The 18430-nt window shown below is 41.9% G+C and overlaps 2 protein-coding genes across 3 annotated transcripts; one reads left to right on the forward strand and one right to left on the reverse strand.

The window, feature by feature from the left end:
- Window positions 1–173: 173 nt before the first annotated feature.
- slc33a1 (solute carrier family 33 member 1) lies at window positions 174–5763 on the forward strand. 2 transcript variants are annotated; one of them, XM_073481222.1, is made up of 10 exons: window positions 188–253; window positions 360–406; window positions 1449–1891; window positions 1988–2141; window positions 2222–2417; window positions 2507–2709; window positions 2800–2984; window positions 3070–3187; window positions 4246–4461; window positions 4549–5763. In XM_073481222.1, exons 3-10 carry the CDS (start codon window positions 1491–1493, stop codon window positions 4714–4716), a joined length of 1641 nt encoding a protein of 546 aa, XP_073337323.1. In that variant the 5' UTR covers window positions 188–253; window positions 360–406; window positions 1449–1490; the 3' UTR covers window positions 4717–5763. The 2 variants fall into 2 exon arrangements, with proteins under 2 accessions (XP_073337324.1, XP_073337323.1); XM_073481223.1 differs by lacking the exon at window positions 360–406 and having other exon boundaries at window positions 174–253.
- A 1393-nt stretch (window positions 5764–7156) lies between these two features.
- rps6kb1b (ribosomal protein S6 kinase b, polypeptide 1b) lies at window positions 7157–16248 on the reverse strand. The gene is made up of 15 exons (XM_073481231.1): window positions 16064–16248; window positions 14510–14553; window positions 14290–14410; window positions 14077–14145; window positions 12576–12723; window positions 12345–12402; window positions 11950–12050; window positions 11248–11338; window positions 11046–11136; window positions 10839–10946; window positions 10673–10735; window positions 10231–10308; window positions 9883–9990; window positions 9262–9374; window positions 7157–8536 (listed from the first exon to the last, which is right to left on the reverse strand). Exons 1-15 carry the CDS (start codon window positions 16130–16132, stop codon window positions 8281–8283), a joined length of 1518 nt encoding a protein of 505 aa, XP_073337332.1. The 5' UTR covers window positions 16133–16248; the 3' UTR covers window positions 7157–8280.
- Window positions 16249–18430: the final 2182 nt, after the last annotated feature.

Consider the following 18430-nt stretch of genomic DNA (forward strand, 5'->3'; position numbering starts at 1 on the left):
TTGAGTATACTTTGAGTATGAAATTGTTGTATCCCAACAGCAGTTTCTACGTGATATTGTCCGTCTAGTATTTATTACAAGATTATTGTGCTTTCTTCCTGTATGACTGCGCACTTGCACAGAAGCGGAACCCCATTCAATCGCTTTTGACACGTCAGCTGTGGGTGCCGGACACATTTAGACGACGCACACGCCGAGCTTCCTGGTTCTTCAGTGTTGATGTTCGCCGATGTAATCTAATTGAAGTCATACGGTAGTACTTTTCTTGTGTTTCTCACCGTTATTAAGGTGCCATCTGTGTGTAATTGAATAAACATCGAATAAAATCGATTTTCTCGTTGATTGTTTCTGTAATTCAGCCGTTTGTGAGCTGTTGTTTGATTCGGCATGCTGTCATCTTCACCAGGTATGCATGAATCCACCCGCTGCTTGTGCGATTTAACTTTGCTTTTTCACCTCATGCACGTCCTTTGTGTGTCTTTATATTAACCCCAATTAATCGACTGAAATGTATTTATTTTTTGTCGTGTTGTTAATTTAAGTGTTTGTCGTCCTTTGTGTCTGGGCTTACGAAGCAGCTGGTCACATTAAGGTGACAGGTGCTAACTACAGTGGTTCTCAAACTTGGAGGCCATTGAGCCACAGAAGAGGGGTCGTGGATGACCAGGGGATAAAATATGAAGTGAAACTAAAGTGAATGAATTGGATATATGTAGGGAGAACAAACAAACAAGAGTTTGTCTATTCCATCGTGCTGACCCTTATTTATCAGCTGCTTCCCCTGCCATTGTTAATGATTAATAAACACTGTGAGGTCAGAAATGTGAACTTCTTTCGGCTCCTAAAGAAAAAGTTTGAAAACGACTAAGTTAACACATTCATTGATTAATCTGCTCCATAGCTAACCTTAATTGCTTTCTGATGGTGTCAGCGAGCCAAACAGTGACTGGATACATTTGATTTGTAAATAATTTGTTTCACACAATGGACACTCAGTTTGTCTCTTGTACAATACTTACTGTACAGTTTGAACTACAAATTTCTATAAATCCTGGGACTTCTTAAATTGAACACAATCCTGGATTTGTTTTGGGCCATTGGATGTCTCACAATCACCTTTCACCCAAATAATGACTGATTGCCACAGTTTTTGATTTTGTCACAAACTAACTGCAGTGTGCATAAGTATGCATTGCACATATTATACATAAATATTATATATATATCAAATATTAGATTGTACTTTGTACTTTTATTTGATAGTATCTTTATTCTTGCGCGGAGCCACCTGTTTGTCCATAACTTTGTTTTAAATTGTTGCCATTATGATGTTGCTTTCCAGAAAACAACAACAAAAAAAAAAACGAAAATCAGAACTGGATTCAAGTGATTGAAAATATTAATCTTCAGTTTAGCTGTTTCAATAGTTCTCGCTGATTTTCCTGCAGATTTGCTGAGGGCACAGCAGGTTTGATGCCCACTGCTCCAACATGGAGCACCCAGATTTGATTACACACAAGAACGGGCGGCAGAGGAAGCTGGCTGGTGCCACCATCGCAAGGAACTTGGACAGGGGAGAGACGAGCTCCTCTGAGCCAGAAGTGGAAGAGGAAGCAGAGGGTCTCATCAGAGGGTCAGACTCTGAGGACAGGAGGCACAGAGTCCGGCCTGGGATCCGAGGAGAGTTGGGGAACATTTTGCTTCTTCTTTTCCTCTATGTGCTGCAGGGGATTCCTCTGGGACTGGCTGGTAGCATACCGCTTATCTTACAAAGTAAGAGCGTCAGCTACAAAGAGCAAGCCTTCTTCAGCTTCGTCTTCTGGCCGTTCAGTCTGAAGCTCCTCTGGGCACCACTGGTGGATGCTCTCTACTTCAGCAAGTTTGGTAGAAGGTAAGAAAGACGTGTGCGCTGTTTATGCTGATGATTTCCTCTGTGTGGATTAGTTTCCTGATCATTTCTAATTCCACCTCTCACCTGATTCTGCAGAAAGTCCTGGCTGGTACCCACACAGTACCTGCTGGGCCTCTTCATGCTCTACCTTTCTACGTCAGTCAATTCAATGCTGCAGGGTGAGGGAGGACCGAAAATTGTAACCCTTACTGCAGTCTTCTTTATGCTGGCCTTCCTGGCAGCCACACAGGTAGATGCTCATTAATACTGACATGAAAACACACTCAGGAAGAGAAGTTCTTCAATGGCTGTATGTTCCCTTCCCCTCAGGACATAGCTGTGGATGGCTGGGCCCTGACTATGTTATCCAGGGAGAATGTGGGCTATGCTTCTACATGCAACTCTGTGGGCCAGACAGCTGGCTACTTCCTAGGGAATGTGCTTTTTCTGGCTCTGGAGTCTGCAGACTTCTGCAACAAATACCTCAGAATAGAGCCCAAGGACACGGGTATCGTCACCTTGTCAGGTATTACAATTCCCTGACAAGAAAAAATAGCTTTTTTGTGATGCTTTACAACAGAACTGTAATTTGTGCTTTCTGTACTTCTGCTGCAGACTTCTTGTTCTTTTGGGGAGTGGTGTTCCTGGTTTCCACAACATTGGTGGCCATCATGAAAAGGGAAAACGATCACGGCAGAGGAAAGAGGAGAGTCCAACAGGAGGAGACACAGGGCGTCATGGAAACCTACAAGCTGCTGTTCTCCATCATCAAGATGCCCACAGTCTTCACCTTTTGTTCCCTGCTCCTCACTGCTAAAGTACTTCACCGTTACTTGATGAATATTTGGTTTACCTCTGAAGTATAACTTGTTTGCACCATGAATTAAAGACGTATCCATGTGTTTCAGATGGGCTTCTCTGCAGCAGATGCAGTGACAGGTCTGAAGCTGGTGGAGGCTGGAGTTCCCAAGGAGCAGCTGGCATTGCTGGCAGTGCCTATGGTGCCTCTACAGATCCTACTACCTGTGATCATCAGTAAATACACAGCAGGGCCCAGACCTCTCGATGTCTTCTACAAGGCTTTCCCTTTCAGGTTGTGACACACACATACAAAAACAGAAAACCACACACACATTTCTTCAATGAACTAAAAGCTAATAGTTGTTTTGCGATTGCAGGTTGCTTATAGGACTGGAGTATGCTCTGCTGGTGTGGTGGACCCCCAGTGTGAAACAAGAAGGAGGGTTTCCTGTTTACTATTACGCCATAGTGCTGCTCAGCTACGCATTGCATCAGGTTTGTTTTTTCTGTTACTCTCTTTAATGTCTCCTTCTTCTCATCATTTCTGATTGTTGCCCAGCCATTATCGTAGTTTTTACAGGTGACAGCAACATACAAACAGTGCCAGACTGCTTCTAAGAAAGAGCTGTTGACCCTTACCACATTATGTGCAGCATGTCCAAAGTCTGCTCATAGGATGGTTAATGGAAACTGGCTGAAATGCGCTAAAATGACCTTGAGCACAAAAGGCAATTGGCTTTAGGGATGAAAATGCCTCATAAAAAGCAATTGATCTATGTAATAATGTTATCTAGAGCTGAACTGATATATGTCAGCCATTTTTATCAGCCGATATTGGCCTACCGCAGATATATCGATATCAGCATACTGTATATGTTGTCCGATATATGTCGATAAGTGAATTTTTTTTTAAAATTTATTATTATTAAATTCCCAGTGAAATTGGCTGTTTTGGTGTCACTTTAAGTTTATTGTTAAATCATAAAATATCCTGCCTCCTTGACACAGTTCTCTGAGGGATCTATATATACACCATAATGGGATATATAATATATATAGAATATCAGCCAATATATTGTTATAATAATTTCTTACCCTCATATTGGTGTCGCCATTGGCTCCATAAATCCAGTAATGGTCAGGTTCTAATGTAATCTATTAACATGCCTGTTAATGAGTGTGTTGTAGAGGATATTTACACATACATGAAGGCCGTCAAGTGTTAACATGATTTGCTTTTTCTCCTCACAACCATGTCTCACTTCCTGTCTTTGCCCCCAGATGTCACTGTGCAACAAGAAAATCTAAAAGGCCAGGGACAGGAAAATCATTTTCTTTTTTTTTTAATTTATCTTTTAATATGTCATGAAAATCATTGTGACAGAGATGTAGTACTTTGGCTTAGGAATAATTGATAATAAATATTATTTTTCAGGACCTTGGATTCTTGTTCATAAAAACAAAAAATGATGAGATCTGAATGAAATCTATAAATGTCATAAGTTCAGGAATGGATCATCTTCAACAAATGTTCCTCCGTGTTGCCAACCCAGGTGGCGTTGTACAGCATGTATGTGGCCTGCATGGCCTTCCATGCCAAAGTGAGCGACCCCCTAATCGGCGGGACCTACATGACACTGCTGAACACAGTCACTAACCTCGGTGGGAACTGGCCCTCCACTGTGGCTCTGTGGATGGTGGATCCACTCACCTCTAAGGAGTGTCAGGGGGCCGTCGGGCAGAGCTGCGGCTCTCCAGTGGAGGCAGGGGTGAGTAAGCACAGTGAGGGAGAACGTGGTGCATGTGATTATCTAGATTTGAGTAACTGACAACCCCTTTTTTGTTCCCATCTCCAGCTGTGCGTTAAGGAGGGCGGCGCTTGTGTGACGACGTTGGACGGCTACTACGTGGAGTCAGTGGTGTGTGTTGTGATTGGTTTAGCCTGGTGGGTGTGGTTAGGGAAGAAAATGAGGCGACTGCAGGAACAGAGCCCCGCTGCATGGAGTTGCAGAGTTAATCAGTGAGGACACTCTGATCATCATCAGCGCCACAGACTTTGTTTTCTTTGCACCTCTGCGTACGCTGCTCCAACAACGACTGAATGGAGGACATGCTGTGACTCCGCTCTCATCCGTCTGGTTTAGTCCCTCTGGTCCTTCTCTAGCTTCTACGTTCAGAAAACACTCACACTGTCTCACATTGAAGTACATTAATGTGATGAAGGACACCGTTGTCTCTCTGGATGTAAAAATCCTTCTCATTGTTACTCATGCTAACTGTAACAGTTTCCTCAAACCTGAAACTACCGGTCAGACTAGCTAAAACCTTTTGTAGATGTTTCTTTTTTTCTGAATCTATATTCTGCTGCTTGAAACAGTCAAACCAAACCAGAGCTGAGTCAAAGAGTATGTTCAAGTAACTTCCTGGGTTTGTTTTTACCTGCTTGGATCCAGATTGTTGAGTTTACTATATGTGAGAATTACAAGTGAGCTGTACAGCTTAGTAAACGCAGCACTTCAGACCTTCCTGGCCAGTCACCATTTAATGCATATTAAAAGGATACTTAAGGGAAAAGACAGGCAAAACAGACAAAGCTGTTAATTCAAGTGAGTTAAACCCAGAGTGAAGAATATCTTTCAATACCATTATCATTCATTGTTTGACTCAAATCTGAACCAATGTTTTTTAATGATTATTTAAATATATATTTCATCTGAAGTAATTTGTGCCTTGTTTATTTTTTTTTTTAGTTCTTGTTTAACAATTCATAACCAACTTTTGTTAGAGCTGTAGTAAAATAATCAAGGCAGGGAACATGACAGTGACTTGAAGATGAAGTTGTTAAATTGATGAATACTCATAGTGTAACACTGTTTTCAACAAAACATGTCTGATTTCTTTACTTCTGTTATTTCTGTTTTACACATTACTTATGACGACTTTAATTTTGTACAGTGGCTTTGAATGTTTTGGGTTTTTTTTGGAGCAGTCTTTCATTTTCCGAACTTTTCCTTAAACCTGATCAGTTTCAACCATTAAAGCACCAACTCAAATCTTTAATAGCAATATTAGACCGTGCAGCTTTTAACTGTTGCAACATATTTGTTATTAATAGCGCCTGGTTGGTTCAAGTTCAAAGAAGAATATCCAAAATATTTCTATATATACATATATGCTTATTTCTTTTTTATCAGCCAGGCCCTTGTGTATCTTGCAGCATTTTCCAGTTTTATAGATGCATCATTATTGAGACACAGTGTATGTGAAAGACCAATATACTGTATATTAATAATCACTGCAATAATTTAATACAGGAGTCCTGATAGTAATAAATAAGTAGTAAATCAAAGTTCCTTTTGGCAGATGGATATCAACACCAGCCTGAAAACAAACACTTAATTTCTCGCCCCCAAAACAGTTCAGGTCTCAGACCAGCAGCCTTGTTCAGAAACTTGACAGGCAACACTCTGTTTATGTATTGCATATTGTACATAGAACTGAATGTTACAGTATTTTCTCTAAAGCCAGCACTGAAAGTCCCACTGCTCTGTCAAATGTAAAGGTTGAAGCACACAATCAGGGTTCAAGGATAGAGACTCATTTTTAACTCAATTTGCATCATTTGTGATTTCTTCTGCTTTGTGAACTCGATGTAAAAGGTCAAACAGTTTATGGATTACTATTATATGGCCGATGATTTTGGCCAGCGATCCCTCTGAAATGCTCAGAAGCACTGTATACACTACCTTTAACTCACAAGTTATGTCAGCATGTCACTGCAATGTGAGGATACTCCATCCTGAGAGCCTTTTTGTCTTAACAGGGTACCGTTTGTTGTTTTGAGTTTGTTTGACATTCAGCCCGGATTCCAAAAAAGTGCAGACGCTGTGTGAAACGTATAAAACCGAATGCAAAGATTTGCAAATCCTTTTTTCAGAATATAGTCAATTGAATGCAGTACAACGACCAAATGTTCAAAAGACTTGAGAGCCGCAGTGTCACAATTTTTTGGAATCAGGGTTTTAATATTAGTTTGTGTTCATTTCTGCAATATATGCATTATCTTTTATATTTTAAACTGTGGTTAGTTATTTTAGGCTTACTGGCTTTTCGGTGGTGAACTGTGAGAAATTTAATTTGTCTCACAATGTAACCTCAGATCCCTGTTTTTTTTAAATTAAAATCAGTGATTTTGTTTTTTTAATTTGCACAGCTTTTGTGTACAATGAGTCCAAATCCCCAATCATACACAGGACAAAGAAAGCACAGGATGACGGTATAATCTGAAGGTTAAATATGCTAGCAGTAGCAGCATTCTATAATGTTCTGATGACGAACTTTGACATTCATACGATGAAACGTTGATGAGATTTGAAACGAATCTTATGTAATTAAAAAAAAACAAGCATACTCGTGAAGTCTTGAATCGTCTTCCCTGAAACACAAAAGACACGACGCACTCTGTGTTTTTAACATTTTATTATAATTTTCCTTGCTTTTCAGGATTTCTAAAATTCCCCTCCTAAACAAGTGAATGCTGATGCAACAGAGTGTAAATGTTGCCCCATGTGTATTTGGAGCTTTAAACCCCCACAGCTGCAGACTGTCCAGATCAACTGGTGCCACAGTCTCCAGTATGAAGTCAGACGGGCTCTGACTTCCTGTCACCGCTGAGGCCCGCAGTCTCTTGGAGAGGCCAGAGTGGGGTCACAACAAAGCAGCACCGAGATCAGTTTGATGGTTTGGGGTAGTGATGGTGATCAAGCTGAATTATGTCGGGTGGTGACGCGTCAACTAATCCAGTGATACATCCCGTAGTGTAGTACGCCTGAAGAGCAGATAATTGAAGTATGGTTCCCACATCAAATAAGCCATTCCACAAGTCATCCACAACACCAACGCCCAAAGAATATAAAAAGTCAACGTGTTTTTTTTCTTGTTTAATTTAGGCTGTCTGATTCATCATTGATGTATAGCAGTTAATGCATCCATTCTGTAAAACATTGTTAAGACATAAAGCTATATTCATCAACACCAGAACCTCTGCTTGTCCGCGGCTCACAATGATTTCTTTGATCTTTTTCAATAATAAACCAAATTCATGTAATTTCATTCATAGCCAGAAAGCATTTTTGTCTAAGAAGAACCGTCAGAATCTCCCGGTGGAAGCAACTTCCTCGCTGGCGTTCATTCAAACAGCACAAAGCACTTTGGACGTCATCTTGTACTGAAGACCGACTGCATTTTAAATCGCTTGCATACTGTGTTTACACCGCCTTTGATTTCCCGCTTTCTCCTCAAAAGATTTCCAGTCCATTTCATAAAGTGAGGGTCAGAAGACGAAAGGTCATGAGACCTGAGGTGTCGGAGGAGAAGTGGTGAGACGGTGATGTCGTCGGTAGCACTTGCTGGAGTCCCAGACCCGCGCACAAACTCCAGGCTGTGACAGTATATGTAGTGTGCGGATGTGCAATTTTGGATTTTAATTGTCTCTAACATCCATATCTTTTTGCTTTGTTTCTTAAAAAAATATCAACAAAAAGAAAAAAAGAGTCAAGAAATAAACTCTCCTAAAGAGGCGCGGCGGGTCATAGGTTCATACGTAGATGCTCGGGCCGCTTGGCCGCCACAGGATAGGCCTGCTGCTTCATCTGACCCAGGTTGACGCCGGTAGGCTGACGGATGGGGAGAGGGGCCGAGGCCTCGGAGCTTGTTGTGACATCCATCTGCTCTGGTGTGGACAGCTCCATGGCCTGGTCCTGAGGTGACTGGAGGACGCTTGGTCCTCCGCCGGGGAGGAGGGGGCTCCGGGCCCAGCAGTCGCCCGCTGAGAACTTGACTGGGCTGAAAAAGACAGAAAGAGAGGAGGCGTTCGGAAGATTTATTTTCATGTGTATTTTTGCTATATTCTTGTCCATTTTAAAAGTCATTCAGCCACCATGACCAGAGATGTGTGAACATTTTGGAAAACAGACTTAGAGCTGCAATGATTAATGGATTTATTGTCAACTAATAAACTAATCAGCAACTTTTTTGTTAATCAATTAATTGGTTTGAGTACTTAAAAAAAAAAAAAGGTAAAAATTCTCTGATTCCAGCTTCTTAAATGTGAACATTTTCTGGTTTCTTCACTCCTCTCTGACAGTAAACTGAATACCATTGGGTTCTGGATAAAACAAGACATTTAAGGTCATCTTGAGCTTTTCTGACTTTTCTGGCTGAACAACTAATCGATTAATCAAGAAAATGATCGTTTCTCATTCTGTGCAGCCTTACTGGGTTTTATCTATCGGTCTGCATGATAAAGAAAGCCAAAGTTTAATCTCATTATTGATATGACAACACGTACAATGATATCTTTATAATGTGGATTTAATACACCAGAAGCTGTTGTTATTAAACATGTAGTTTGGAGGGAAACTTTACAATCTTTAATTCAAAAATATAAAACAAGAATTGGCTGCTCAATGAGGAATATCAGGAATTAAACAAGGCCTCACTGTGGAAATATGGGTAGTAGAACATAATTAGACATGTTTGTCTCTATGTGCCAGCTGCAGATGACGTACCTGAGAGGTGTTCTCGGGCTGCCCATGATCCGTCGAGGGGAGCGGATTTTTGGCTCAAATGAGAACCTTTCTTTGATGTTTTCCAGGACTGATGGAGCAACATATGTGAATCCCTACAAGAACAAAGACATCAGAGACAAAACAGAGGCATGGTTGGTGCACAGACACAGATGAGAGGCAGGTCGGTGGGAAGAGCAAGAATGAGGAAGAAATGATTGATTGACTGTGGTCAGAAGCAGCGGCACGGATCCAGATCCAACAGAGCTCCAGCTGACTGATGTGGTTTCTAGTTATTTGTGCACTGTGATGCACTATGAGCACAACAGAGTTGTCTTTAAATTGAGCACGTATGATGTTTTTATACACTGACATTTTCAAATCTTCTTAACATTTTTCCTTATTCAAAAGACTGTTGAACCACCTTTGACTTATTTGTTGTATCTTTAAAAGAAAATCAACTTTGTCTACCATTGAACAAATGATGAGTATGTAAACTCAAAAACAATGTCTTGAGAGTTTTTGGGTGTTTCCTTAACATACTAAACATGGTTCCATATTCCAAATAGTTTCCAAACTCAACAAAACAAACAAACGATGAGGAATTGTAGCCTGAGAGGTCACCAGGAAGGCTTGATTGGCACTCTCGCTGAGGGTTGAGTCATCGGGGCTGTCGACTGGTGTCTGACTGGTGAACTTCGAGTCAAACTGACTCACGTCTTCGGCTGATTGCTGCAGAGATAGACGAGAGGGCAAACACAGGTGAGGAGGAGCGGCAACGTGAGAAGATGTGTCGACTAACAACACTGTCTGAAACACGAGAAGACCTGAGTTCAAACCCACAAGCATGTTCAGTTGGTTCAACCCGATCTTGTGAATTGACAGTGATCTGTTTTAAACATTTAACAATTTTCTCTAAATCACATAGTATCAAATGTAGGCTTCCCTGTGGTCTGCTCCTCCTATACTCACCAGGAAAGGTTTGAAGGGAGGCTCCACTTTCCGAGCCAGCAAATCCTCCCAGTTGATGTGTCGAAAGAATGGATGAGCCTAGAAAATATCAGAGCGTTGCTATAAACGACAGAGGGCCACAAAACATCGCTTCTCAGTCTGGAAAGATTTAAACAAATTGCCAGTCATGCAGCCACGGATTTTTCCAGTGTAAAATAGAGGGTTTTTAGGCCAAGGCCTCTGCATATTAGAGTCTCTGGATGTCTTCTTGAACCAAAGCCAGGCCAATTATAGTCTCTGTAACTATGTATGATCTGCAGCAGTGCAGGCAGAGCATATGTTCTGAAGCAATCTACATAAGTGACCCATACTCCTTAGGGCATGTTCATTTCTGCATTTGATTTATAAGCAGTATATTGCTGTTTAGAGGTCAGCAGTAGAGCCGGTGTGTCTGTATTCTCACCTGCACCTCCGTGGCATCACCTGCGCCCGCTCCCAGTCGTGATGAGGCGTTTCTCTTCAGCAGCTGCACAACCATCAGTCACATGTCAGAAGAATACTTGCACAACAACTTCATGCTTGTTTTGGATAAACACAAGTAGTGTGAACTTTACACAAACAGCATGTACCCGTTTCAGGAGATCTCTAGCTTCTTGTGTGAGGTAGGGCGGCAGGCTGAGCTTACACTTCAGGATCTTGTCAATCGTCTTTTTCCGGTTCTCACCGGTGAACGGCGGCTAGAAAGAGGGGAGGAAGGGGTTACTTAAACGTTTCCAATTACGATTCATATTTCATGACGGCGCTTTAATGAGAGTGAAGCAGAAATCTTAACTGACCGCTCCTGTGAGCATGTCGTACATCAGAGCGCCCAGACTCCACCAGTCTACGGCTCTGTTGTGTCCGCTTCTCATCAAGATCTCTGGGGCCCTGCAACGACATCAGGGCGCATTTTTCACTAATTAACTCAACTTAATGAGCAAGCATGTGAGGAGAAGGAGAGCGAGTGCACGAGGAGGAAAATGAGAGAGCTCGACTTACATGTATTCGATGGTGCCGCAGAACGTGTGGGTGACCGTGCCGTCGTGAATCGACTCTTTGCAAAGACCGAAGTCTGTCAACTTTACATGGCCTGGAAGGAAGTCACACATATTCACATGCAGTTATTTACAATCCTCATCATACGTTTGCATTTAACCTTTATTTACTTATATACTGTTGTTTATAATTTAATTATTTGTGGGACCTAAACGCACCTAATTCAACAATTTACAGAAAACTGGTAAAAGAAAATCCAAAATAACGTGCGTTTCCATCCACTACTATTAGACAAATATAATAAATTGAGCACCTTGAGATAAACAGTTCAAGTAGCACTAATCCTCCACTCAGATGCCATTAAACTAGGGCTGCGCAATGAATTGAAATATAATGGAAATCGCAATATGGCTTTGTGTCAAATCTAAATAGCATGAAGCTGCAATTATTTGATAAAGGTAAAAAGATAGCAACATAATGAAGAACTGTAGCGCTGCAGAGTTTAACTGGCCGATACATCTTGTTCTCCAGATGGAGGAAAACATTTTCTTTTAAATATGGTTACTTTAAAATAATAACTGTGATCCACACACACACACACACACACACACACACACACACACACACACACACACACACACACACACACACACACACACACACACACACACACACACACACACACACACACACACACACACACACCTTGGCTGTTGAGCATGATGTTCTCAGGCTTTAGGTCTCTGTAGATGATGCCCTTCTGGTGCAGGTGGCCCAGAGCCATGGAGATCTCTGCCAGGTAGAAACTAGAGAGAAAAACAAAGAAAACCTCTCACTTAATACAACAAACAACTTCAGGCCAGAGAAACTAATCCTAAATAAGGATCCACCAGTCTGGTCTGCATGTGGTATTAATATACAATATGTCTGTACCAGTTTAAGTTAGGTTAGGTTGATTTTACTGGTGAGCTTTGACTTGTCATAAACATGAAGCATATTACCTGCAGTTAACAGAACTAAACTGTGTTTGAGTTAATCACAAATGAGTACTTTCCGATGACACAGACAGTCTGCCAACATGTCTGTGTATCAGTGCTCACCAGGCTGTGTCTTCCATGAAGATGCCCTCCCTCTCCAGCTGCATGAACAGTTCTCCTCCTGCACAGGTGAACACATGTTTACGCTGTTAACATGGGTGACACACATAAAGAACACTACCGTCTCCAAAGGTTTATACATGATTAAACATAGAAGCATTTCAACACTGACATCGCATGCATTCACACTCCTGCACAATGTGCGTTTGTGTGTGTGCATCATCTTGTACTGACCACTCAGGTACTCCAGGATGAGATACAGCTTCCCTCCTGTCTGGAAGGCGTAGATGAGATCCACAATGAAGGGATGCTTCACCTCTTCTAGGATGTTCCTCTCCGCCTTGGTGTGGGCCGTGTCCTTGGCGTTGCGTACAATCATAGCCTGGTGGCCCCCCCGCCCCGAACAAGCACATCAACATTAGTCAATGTCCAGCGCTGCTGAGACTAGTGAAAACTGTGAAATTCTCCAAACATCTGACTACATGTCACAGCCTTACGAGCTGCTAATAGAGAGAAGTATTCCACTATATAACAGCTGACTGTGCTTTAAAATACACTGTATATATTTGGATTACAGTTCTCCAGAGTATAATGATGTCAGTAGCACAATTGTGCACAGTCAGTCCCTTCTGTTCCTCTCCACACTCTTCCTCTGCTCTATGCTGCTCCTGCTCCTGTTTATGTTTGCTAACCACTTCTGTCAGAGAGCTAAAGAGCCGCCTGTCAGCAGCAACAGTGTTGTCTCAGCTTTGTGTGTGAGAACTGCGACAACATATGGAGCTCAAGCAGGCGGATCGAGGCTGTGACGAGCCCTCCGATTACCCGCCTGCTGACCGTGAAGTCATTATTGACCCTCTCTGTTCGTTCAGATGAAGGATTTGAACTTGCTTGCTTTTGTTCACTTTACTAGACAACAGACTCAAAATTAACTAATTGTTGTCCATACGGCAGAGCTAGCCTGGCTGCTGGCCATTACTTTGGTTGTATAATCTGGCCCTGTGTTTCTCAAGCATCTCAGAATCAATGTAGTTATTGATGAGTGCTCTCTCTCACACACTCGTGCACACACACACACACACACACACACACACACACACACACTTAATAATGACTTCCTGCAGTTTTTAAATGTTCTCTTATCACTGTCCACCTGCTGGGAACTCCTAACAGGTGGGACCAGTTCTGCAGCTCTCTGGAAATTACATGACTGATGTCCTCGGGTCAGATAGCTGATAGGACTGCATATGCATCACTCTGAGAATTTTGGGCAAGTCAGGACTTATTTTGCACTCTGAGATGCTTCATAAACACGGGCCCGTGCCTACAGGACTTTATCAAAGCTGTGCTGCACATAAACGCTCGCCCCTTTTCAGCTTAACAACCATAACGACCGGCTGAAATCTGGCATGTCTTCAGCGGGTCACTGGGGTCATTTTAGCCGTTCGAGCAGAAGCAGCGTGAGCATCAAGCAGAATCTAACGGGCTGAGGCAGAGAGTTTTAGGTGCCAATGCTGCAGCAGCGGAGATGGCAATCTACCAACTAGCAGTGAAATCTTACCCCACCGCCGGCTTCAAGGACAGCCAATATTTGCAGACAGAGGCACAATAATGTTTATTTGTAATAACAAGCGTGCAATCATTACGTTCACAGGACACAGACTGAGAGCAGCTGCACATCACTCTAAGTGAAGTGATTTAAGCAGGATTGTGTTTCAGTATTAAATATAAAATGTACCTTTTTTAAAACTTTCATGGCAAATATTTTGCCCGCCGCTGCGCCAACGACTTTTTTGACTTGGAAAACCTGCACGGAAGAGAAAAGAATAAAATATTTCAAATAATCACATCAACAGTTGAAAGAATCAGAGTCAATATAATGCAGTGCTTCACATTATAGAGGGAATATGATCCACAGTGTTAAGTGCCCATTCTCGTGAACCACAGGTACCTTTCCATAGCCGCCTTTCCCCAGGACTCGCAGCAGCTCAAAGCACTCCGGTCTGATGTTCTCCGTCCCCTGATTGACGTTGTCCTCTGATATCTCAATCTTCTCACAGTCGTCCATGTTGCTGCAAAGACAACATTTAATACATATTGTTTCATCGATTCAATTGCAAAAAATGGTACATGAACACACACACGCGCAGGCGGACATGTTGAATACTTACAACTCAAATCCACTGCACTGGTCCATGATATCATTGAGTTGAACCTGGAAAGAAAAAGCAGAAAATCACAAGTTAATAAGTTTTTTTTTCTAACAATGAACTGGAGAAGAACTTGCTTCAGAACGTCCACATGACATCAGAGATTATAGTTTTATTTATTGACTTTTCATTTCTACTTTAACCTCACGAGAAAATTTCTGCATTTCCCTTTCTTTATTGTGTTTAAAACTTTATGTGCGTTAAGTAAGTTGATGTAAAGCACGACACTTGACATCCTATACAAATAAATTGCTATAAGCACGATGATGGCGGCAATTAAATATAGAATCAAGCTTATTCAAATCTAAATAATAAATAAAAGTACTTTAGATGACATCATATAACAACTGAGATTATAACTGCTCACATTTAGATCAGCAACCAGTAATTGTTTAGTGATCAACAGGAAATTAATTAGCAGCTATTTAAATATTCAGTTATCATTTTAGTTATCTTTTAAGCAAAAATGCAAAACATTTTCTTGTTCCAGCTTCTCATGATTGAGGATTTGCTGCTTTTCTCTGTATTGAGATCACTGTTAACAGACTATTACTGTGTTGTCTGAAACAAAACAAGTCACTTGAAGGCATCATCTCTGATCCAGGAAACTGTGAAGGGCATTTTCTTTTTCTTTATTCTCTCATTTCATATAACAAACAACTAATCACTTCACGGAGACACTGTCAGATGAACCGATAATGAAAACAATATCTAGCTGTATCTTAACTTTACAGTATATCCTACTGTACAATAAGTTTAGCCAACAAATGTGTGTTCACAGAAGCTGAGATGTGATACCCACAAACAAGAGCTGCAGTGATGAAAGAGTTGCCCAATCCATGAACATCAACATGAGGCAAGATATTTAGCAAGACTTGTTTATCTTAATGAAATATATGTATGTGCAAATAATTACTGTACTTTGTACTGTATCTGCTCTTCAGTCACTGCACTACTCCTTTAACAGCAGGTGATCATGTTTTGGTGTGATAAGAGACTCTGGCACGTGCATTAAGCAGTATTTACACATTATCTGAGTGGTTATTACTCTCATAAATGCAAATGGTGTTGTGCTGTTGTATTTTAGACTCGATGGGATCCGACACTCTGTAACAGGCTTGCCAAAATAAACTGTTGCACACCGAGCCACATTTATCACTGCAGCACCTTTGGCCAAGTAAGGCTCTGCTTGCTCAACTCCAACATGACAGCGGTGGTTTTTCAACGTGACAGCGCTCACGACGCATGCATTTCATCTCTAGCTATCGCTCCTGGTAATATAAAGACAGAAGAGGTGACAGCTCTGTCATGATCGCTGTCAAGCTAACGGTGGCGAGCTAGCATTAGCCTGTGCTAACCGTGTTTGACAAGGCCCCGGGAGCCCCGGCTGCAGGAGCAGGCCTGCGGTGGCTGGCAGGCTACCAGGCTACCAGGCTAACAGCTAGCTGCTGTGCATCAAGAGTTTCTGCTGTCACAACTCTCGCAGTTACGTTTCAACATCTCCCATTAAAGTACCTCCTCGTTCTCATCGTCGGAGACATTTTCCTCCGGCTGGTCCAAATCAATGTCAAACACTGCAGCCATGGCAGCGCTTCGCTTGGATCGCTCTGTCACAGGACGCAAGAATAGCAGGCGTCCCCCACCTCATGGACAAACACACACCGCCGCCATAACCGGCTACTACACTGAGCATGCGCACTGCAACGCTCAACAAAAGGGGCGGTAACCAGAAAAAAAAGATGGAGCGGCGGCCTGTAGAGGAGGGGGGACGGGAGAAAAGATGGAGCGGCAGCTTGTAGAGGAGGGGGGACGGGAGAAAAGATGGAGCGGCGGCCTGTAGAGGAGGGGGGACGGGAGAAAAGATGGAGCGGCGGCCTGTAGAGGAGGGGAGACAGGAGAAAAGATGGAGCGGCGGCCTGTAGAGGAGGGGGGACGGGAGAAAAGATGGAGCGGCAGCTTGTAGAGGAGGGGGGACGGGAGAAAAGATGGAGCGGCGGCCTGTAGAGGAGGGGGGACGGGAGAAAAGATGGAGCGGCGGCCTGTAGAGGAGGGGGGACGGGAGAAAAGATGGAGCGGCAGCCTGTAGAGGAGGGGGGACGGGAGAAAAGATGGATCACAAGCCCTGAGGGCCTCACTGGAGGGAGGAAGGTCTGTTTTTAAATCTAGTCAACTCAGTGTTAACTTCATCTTACTTGTTCTCTCTCTTCCACACACAGACACACTAACATCGGTACTTTTCATTGTTATCATTTATGTTGTTTCAGTAGTACCAGCCCAGTCCCACTGACAGCACACAGTGCAGTGTTTACATTTCCTCTGTGGAGCCCCTGAACTCCTTGATGGGCTGAACACCCCAGATCACCCGACCACATCATTACCACTGTCTGAAACGTTCCCCCAGTGTCCATACAGAGACACAACGCACAACACAAACAACACATCAACAGCAGTGTTTCATTCGCCAACTTCCTTCCTCACTCTCTGACTCTCTTCCAGATGTGATAGCAACAGACCCAGGCTGGGAGCACAATCACAGAGCCAAGTTGGAAATCCCAAGTTGACCCACTCAAACAAAGAGCAGTATTTGAAAGATGCATTCCTGGGTAACAGTCAGCAGTTGACACTTTTCCATCCTGCAAGCTTTGATCCACCCTCACTGAACTGTATTTGCATTTTCAACAACAAGCTGTGAAAGGACATAACATTGATGATGAAACTGCTGAGGAAGTGGCTGGATCACTACGTACCCACTTGGCATCCTGTGCGGTCTGCTTTCATTTTGTCATAAAATAAAACAGCGCACACAAATGAAATGTTTAACAGACTGTAACAATAGGATTGTTGTTCCTATTTTGGGTTGTTTAGATATTTCTGTTGCCATTCACATTAAAGGGCATGATGTAGTGTTGGAGAAGAAATTCAAACTCAGAATTTTAATATTTACAATATCATTGAGGTAATAATACAAACTCAGAAATATTTATTATTTATTATGATTTTTCCATAGCTAAATAACCAAACTGTTCTCAAAGGAAAATAAGATCCCCAGAACACTGTTTGAAGCTAGAAAGGTGGCAGGGTCCGCCACATATAAACAAAGTAAAACAGTGCAAATTGTGTGTTTTACGAATTGTGTCGTAAAACAGTATAACATTGTGTGTATTTGTTTGCTTAGTTTGTTTAGGCATAAAAAAAAAAAATCAGTCACTGAAGATCCCAAAACTACATCATGCACCTTTAAGAGTTTACAATAACTTCCATGCACTCCGTACATGCAAGACAAATCTAACAATAAAATCAATTCAATTCGAATCAAAATCAAATTAGTGAATATAAAAGTCTATCATCCTCCATTAATTATTTCAAATCCTGGCCCCTATAAATAGGACCACCCTAATAACACAATTATAACCAAAATGAATATTATCACCAGTAATAATCACAACAGTTAGAACTAAAACAAACTAAAAACTAAAAAAAAGAGAATATGATACTACTACTACTAATAATAATAAAGTAAAATATACAATGTAAATTATATACTATAGGCAAAATTATGTATTTATTCCTTTTTCTTTGTGACTCAAAAATGTTGCATCTATTAACCACATGTGAATTTGCGGTGTGAAGCCATGAACAGCAGGCTGTTGCAGAGCAGAGACGAGTGAAAGAGAAAATATCTTACGCTGAAGCGACTAAGATGGTGAGGCAGGAGAATCTTAATAAGAAACAGGAGAACAGGATGAAGCAAACATGATGAAAGAAGTTGAAAAGAAGATTTTGGTAGCGAAAAAGAAGATGGTAACATTTATTGCAGGAGTTATAAATGCAACAGCAGAAATAAAGAATTCAGGTAGCAGTTAAAGCAGCAGTTCACCATCT

This window comes from Pagrus major, chromosome 2 (assembly GCF_040436345.1).
Source record: "Pagrus major chromosome 2, Pma_NU_1.0".
Lineage (NCBI taxonomy): Eukaryota > Metazoa > Chordata > Actinopteri > Spariformes > Sparidae > Pagrus > Pagrus major.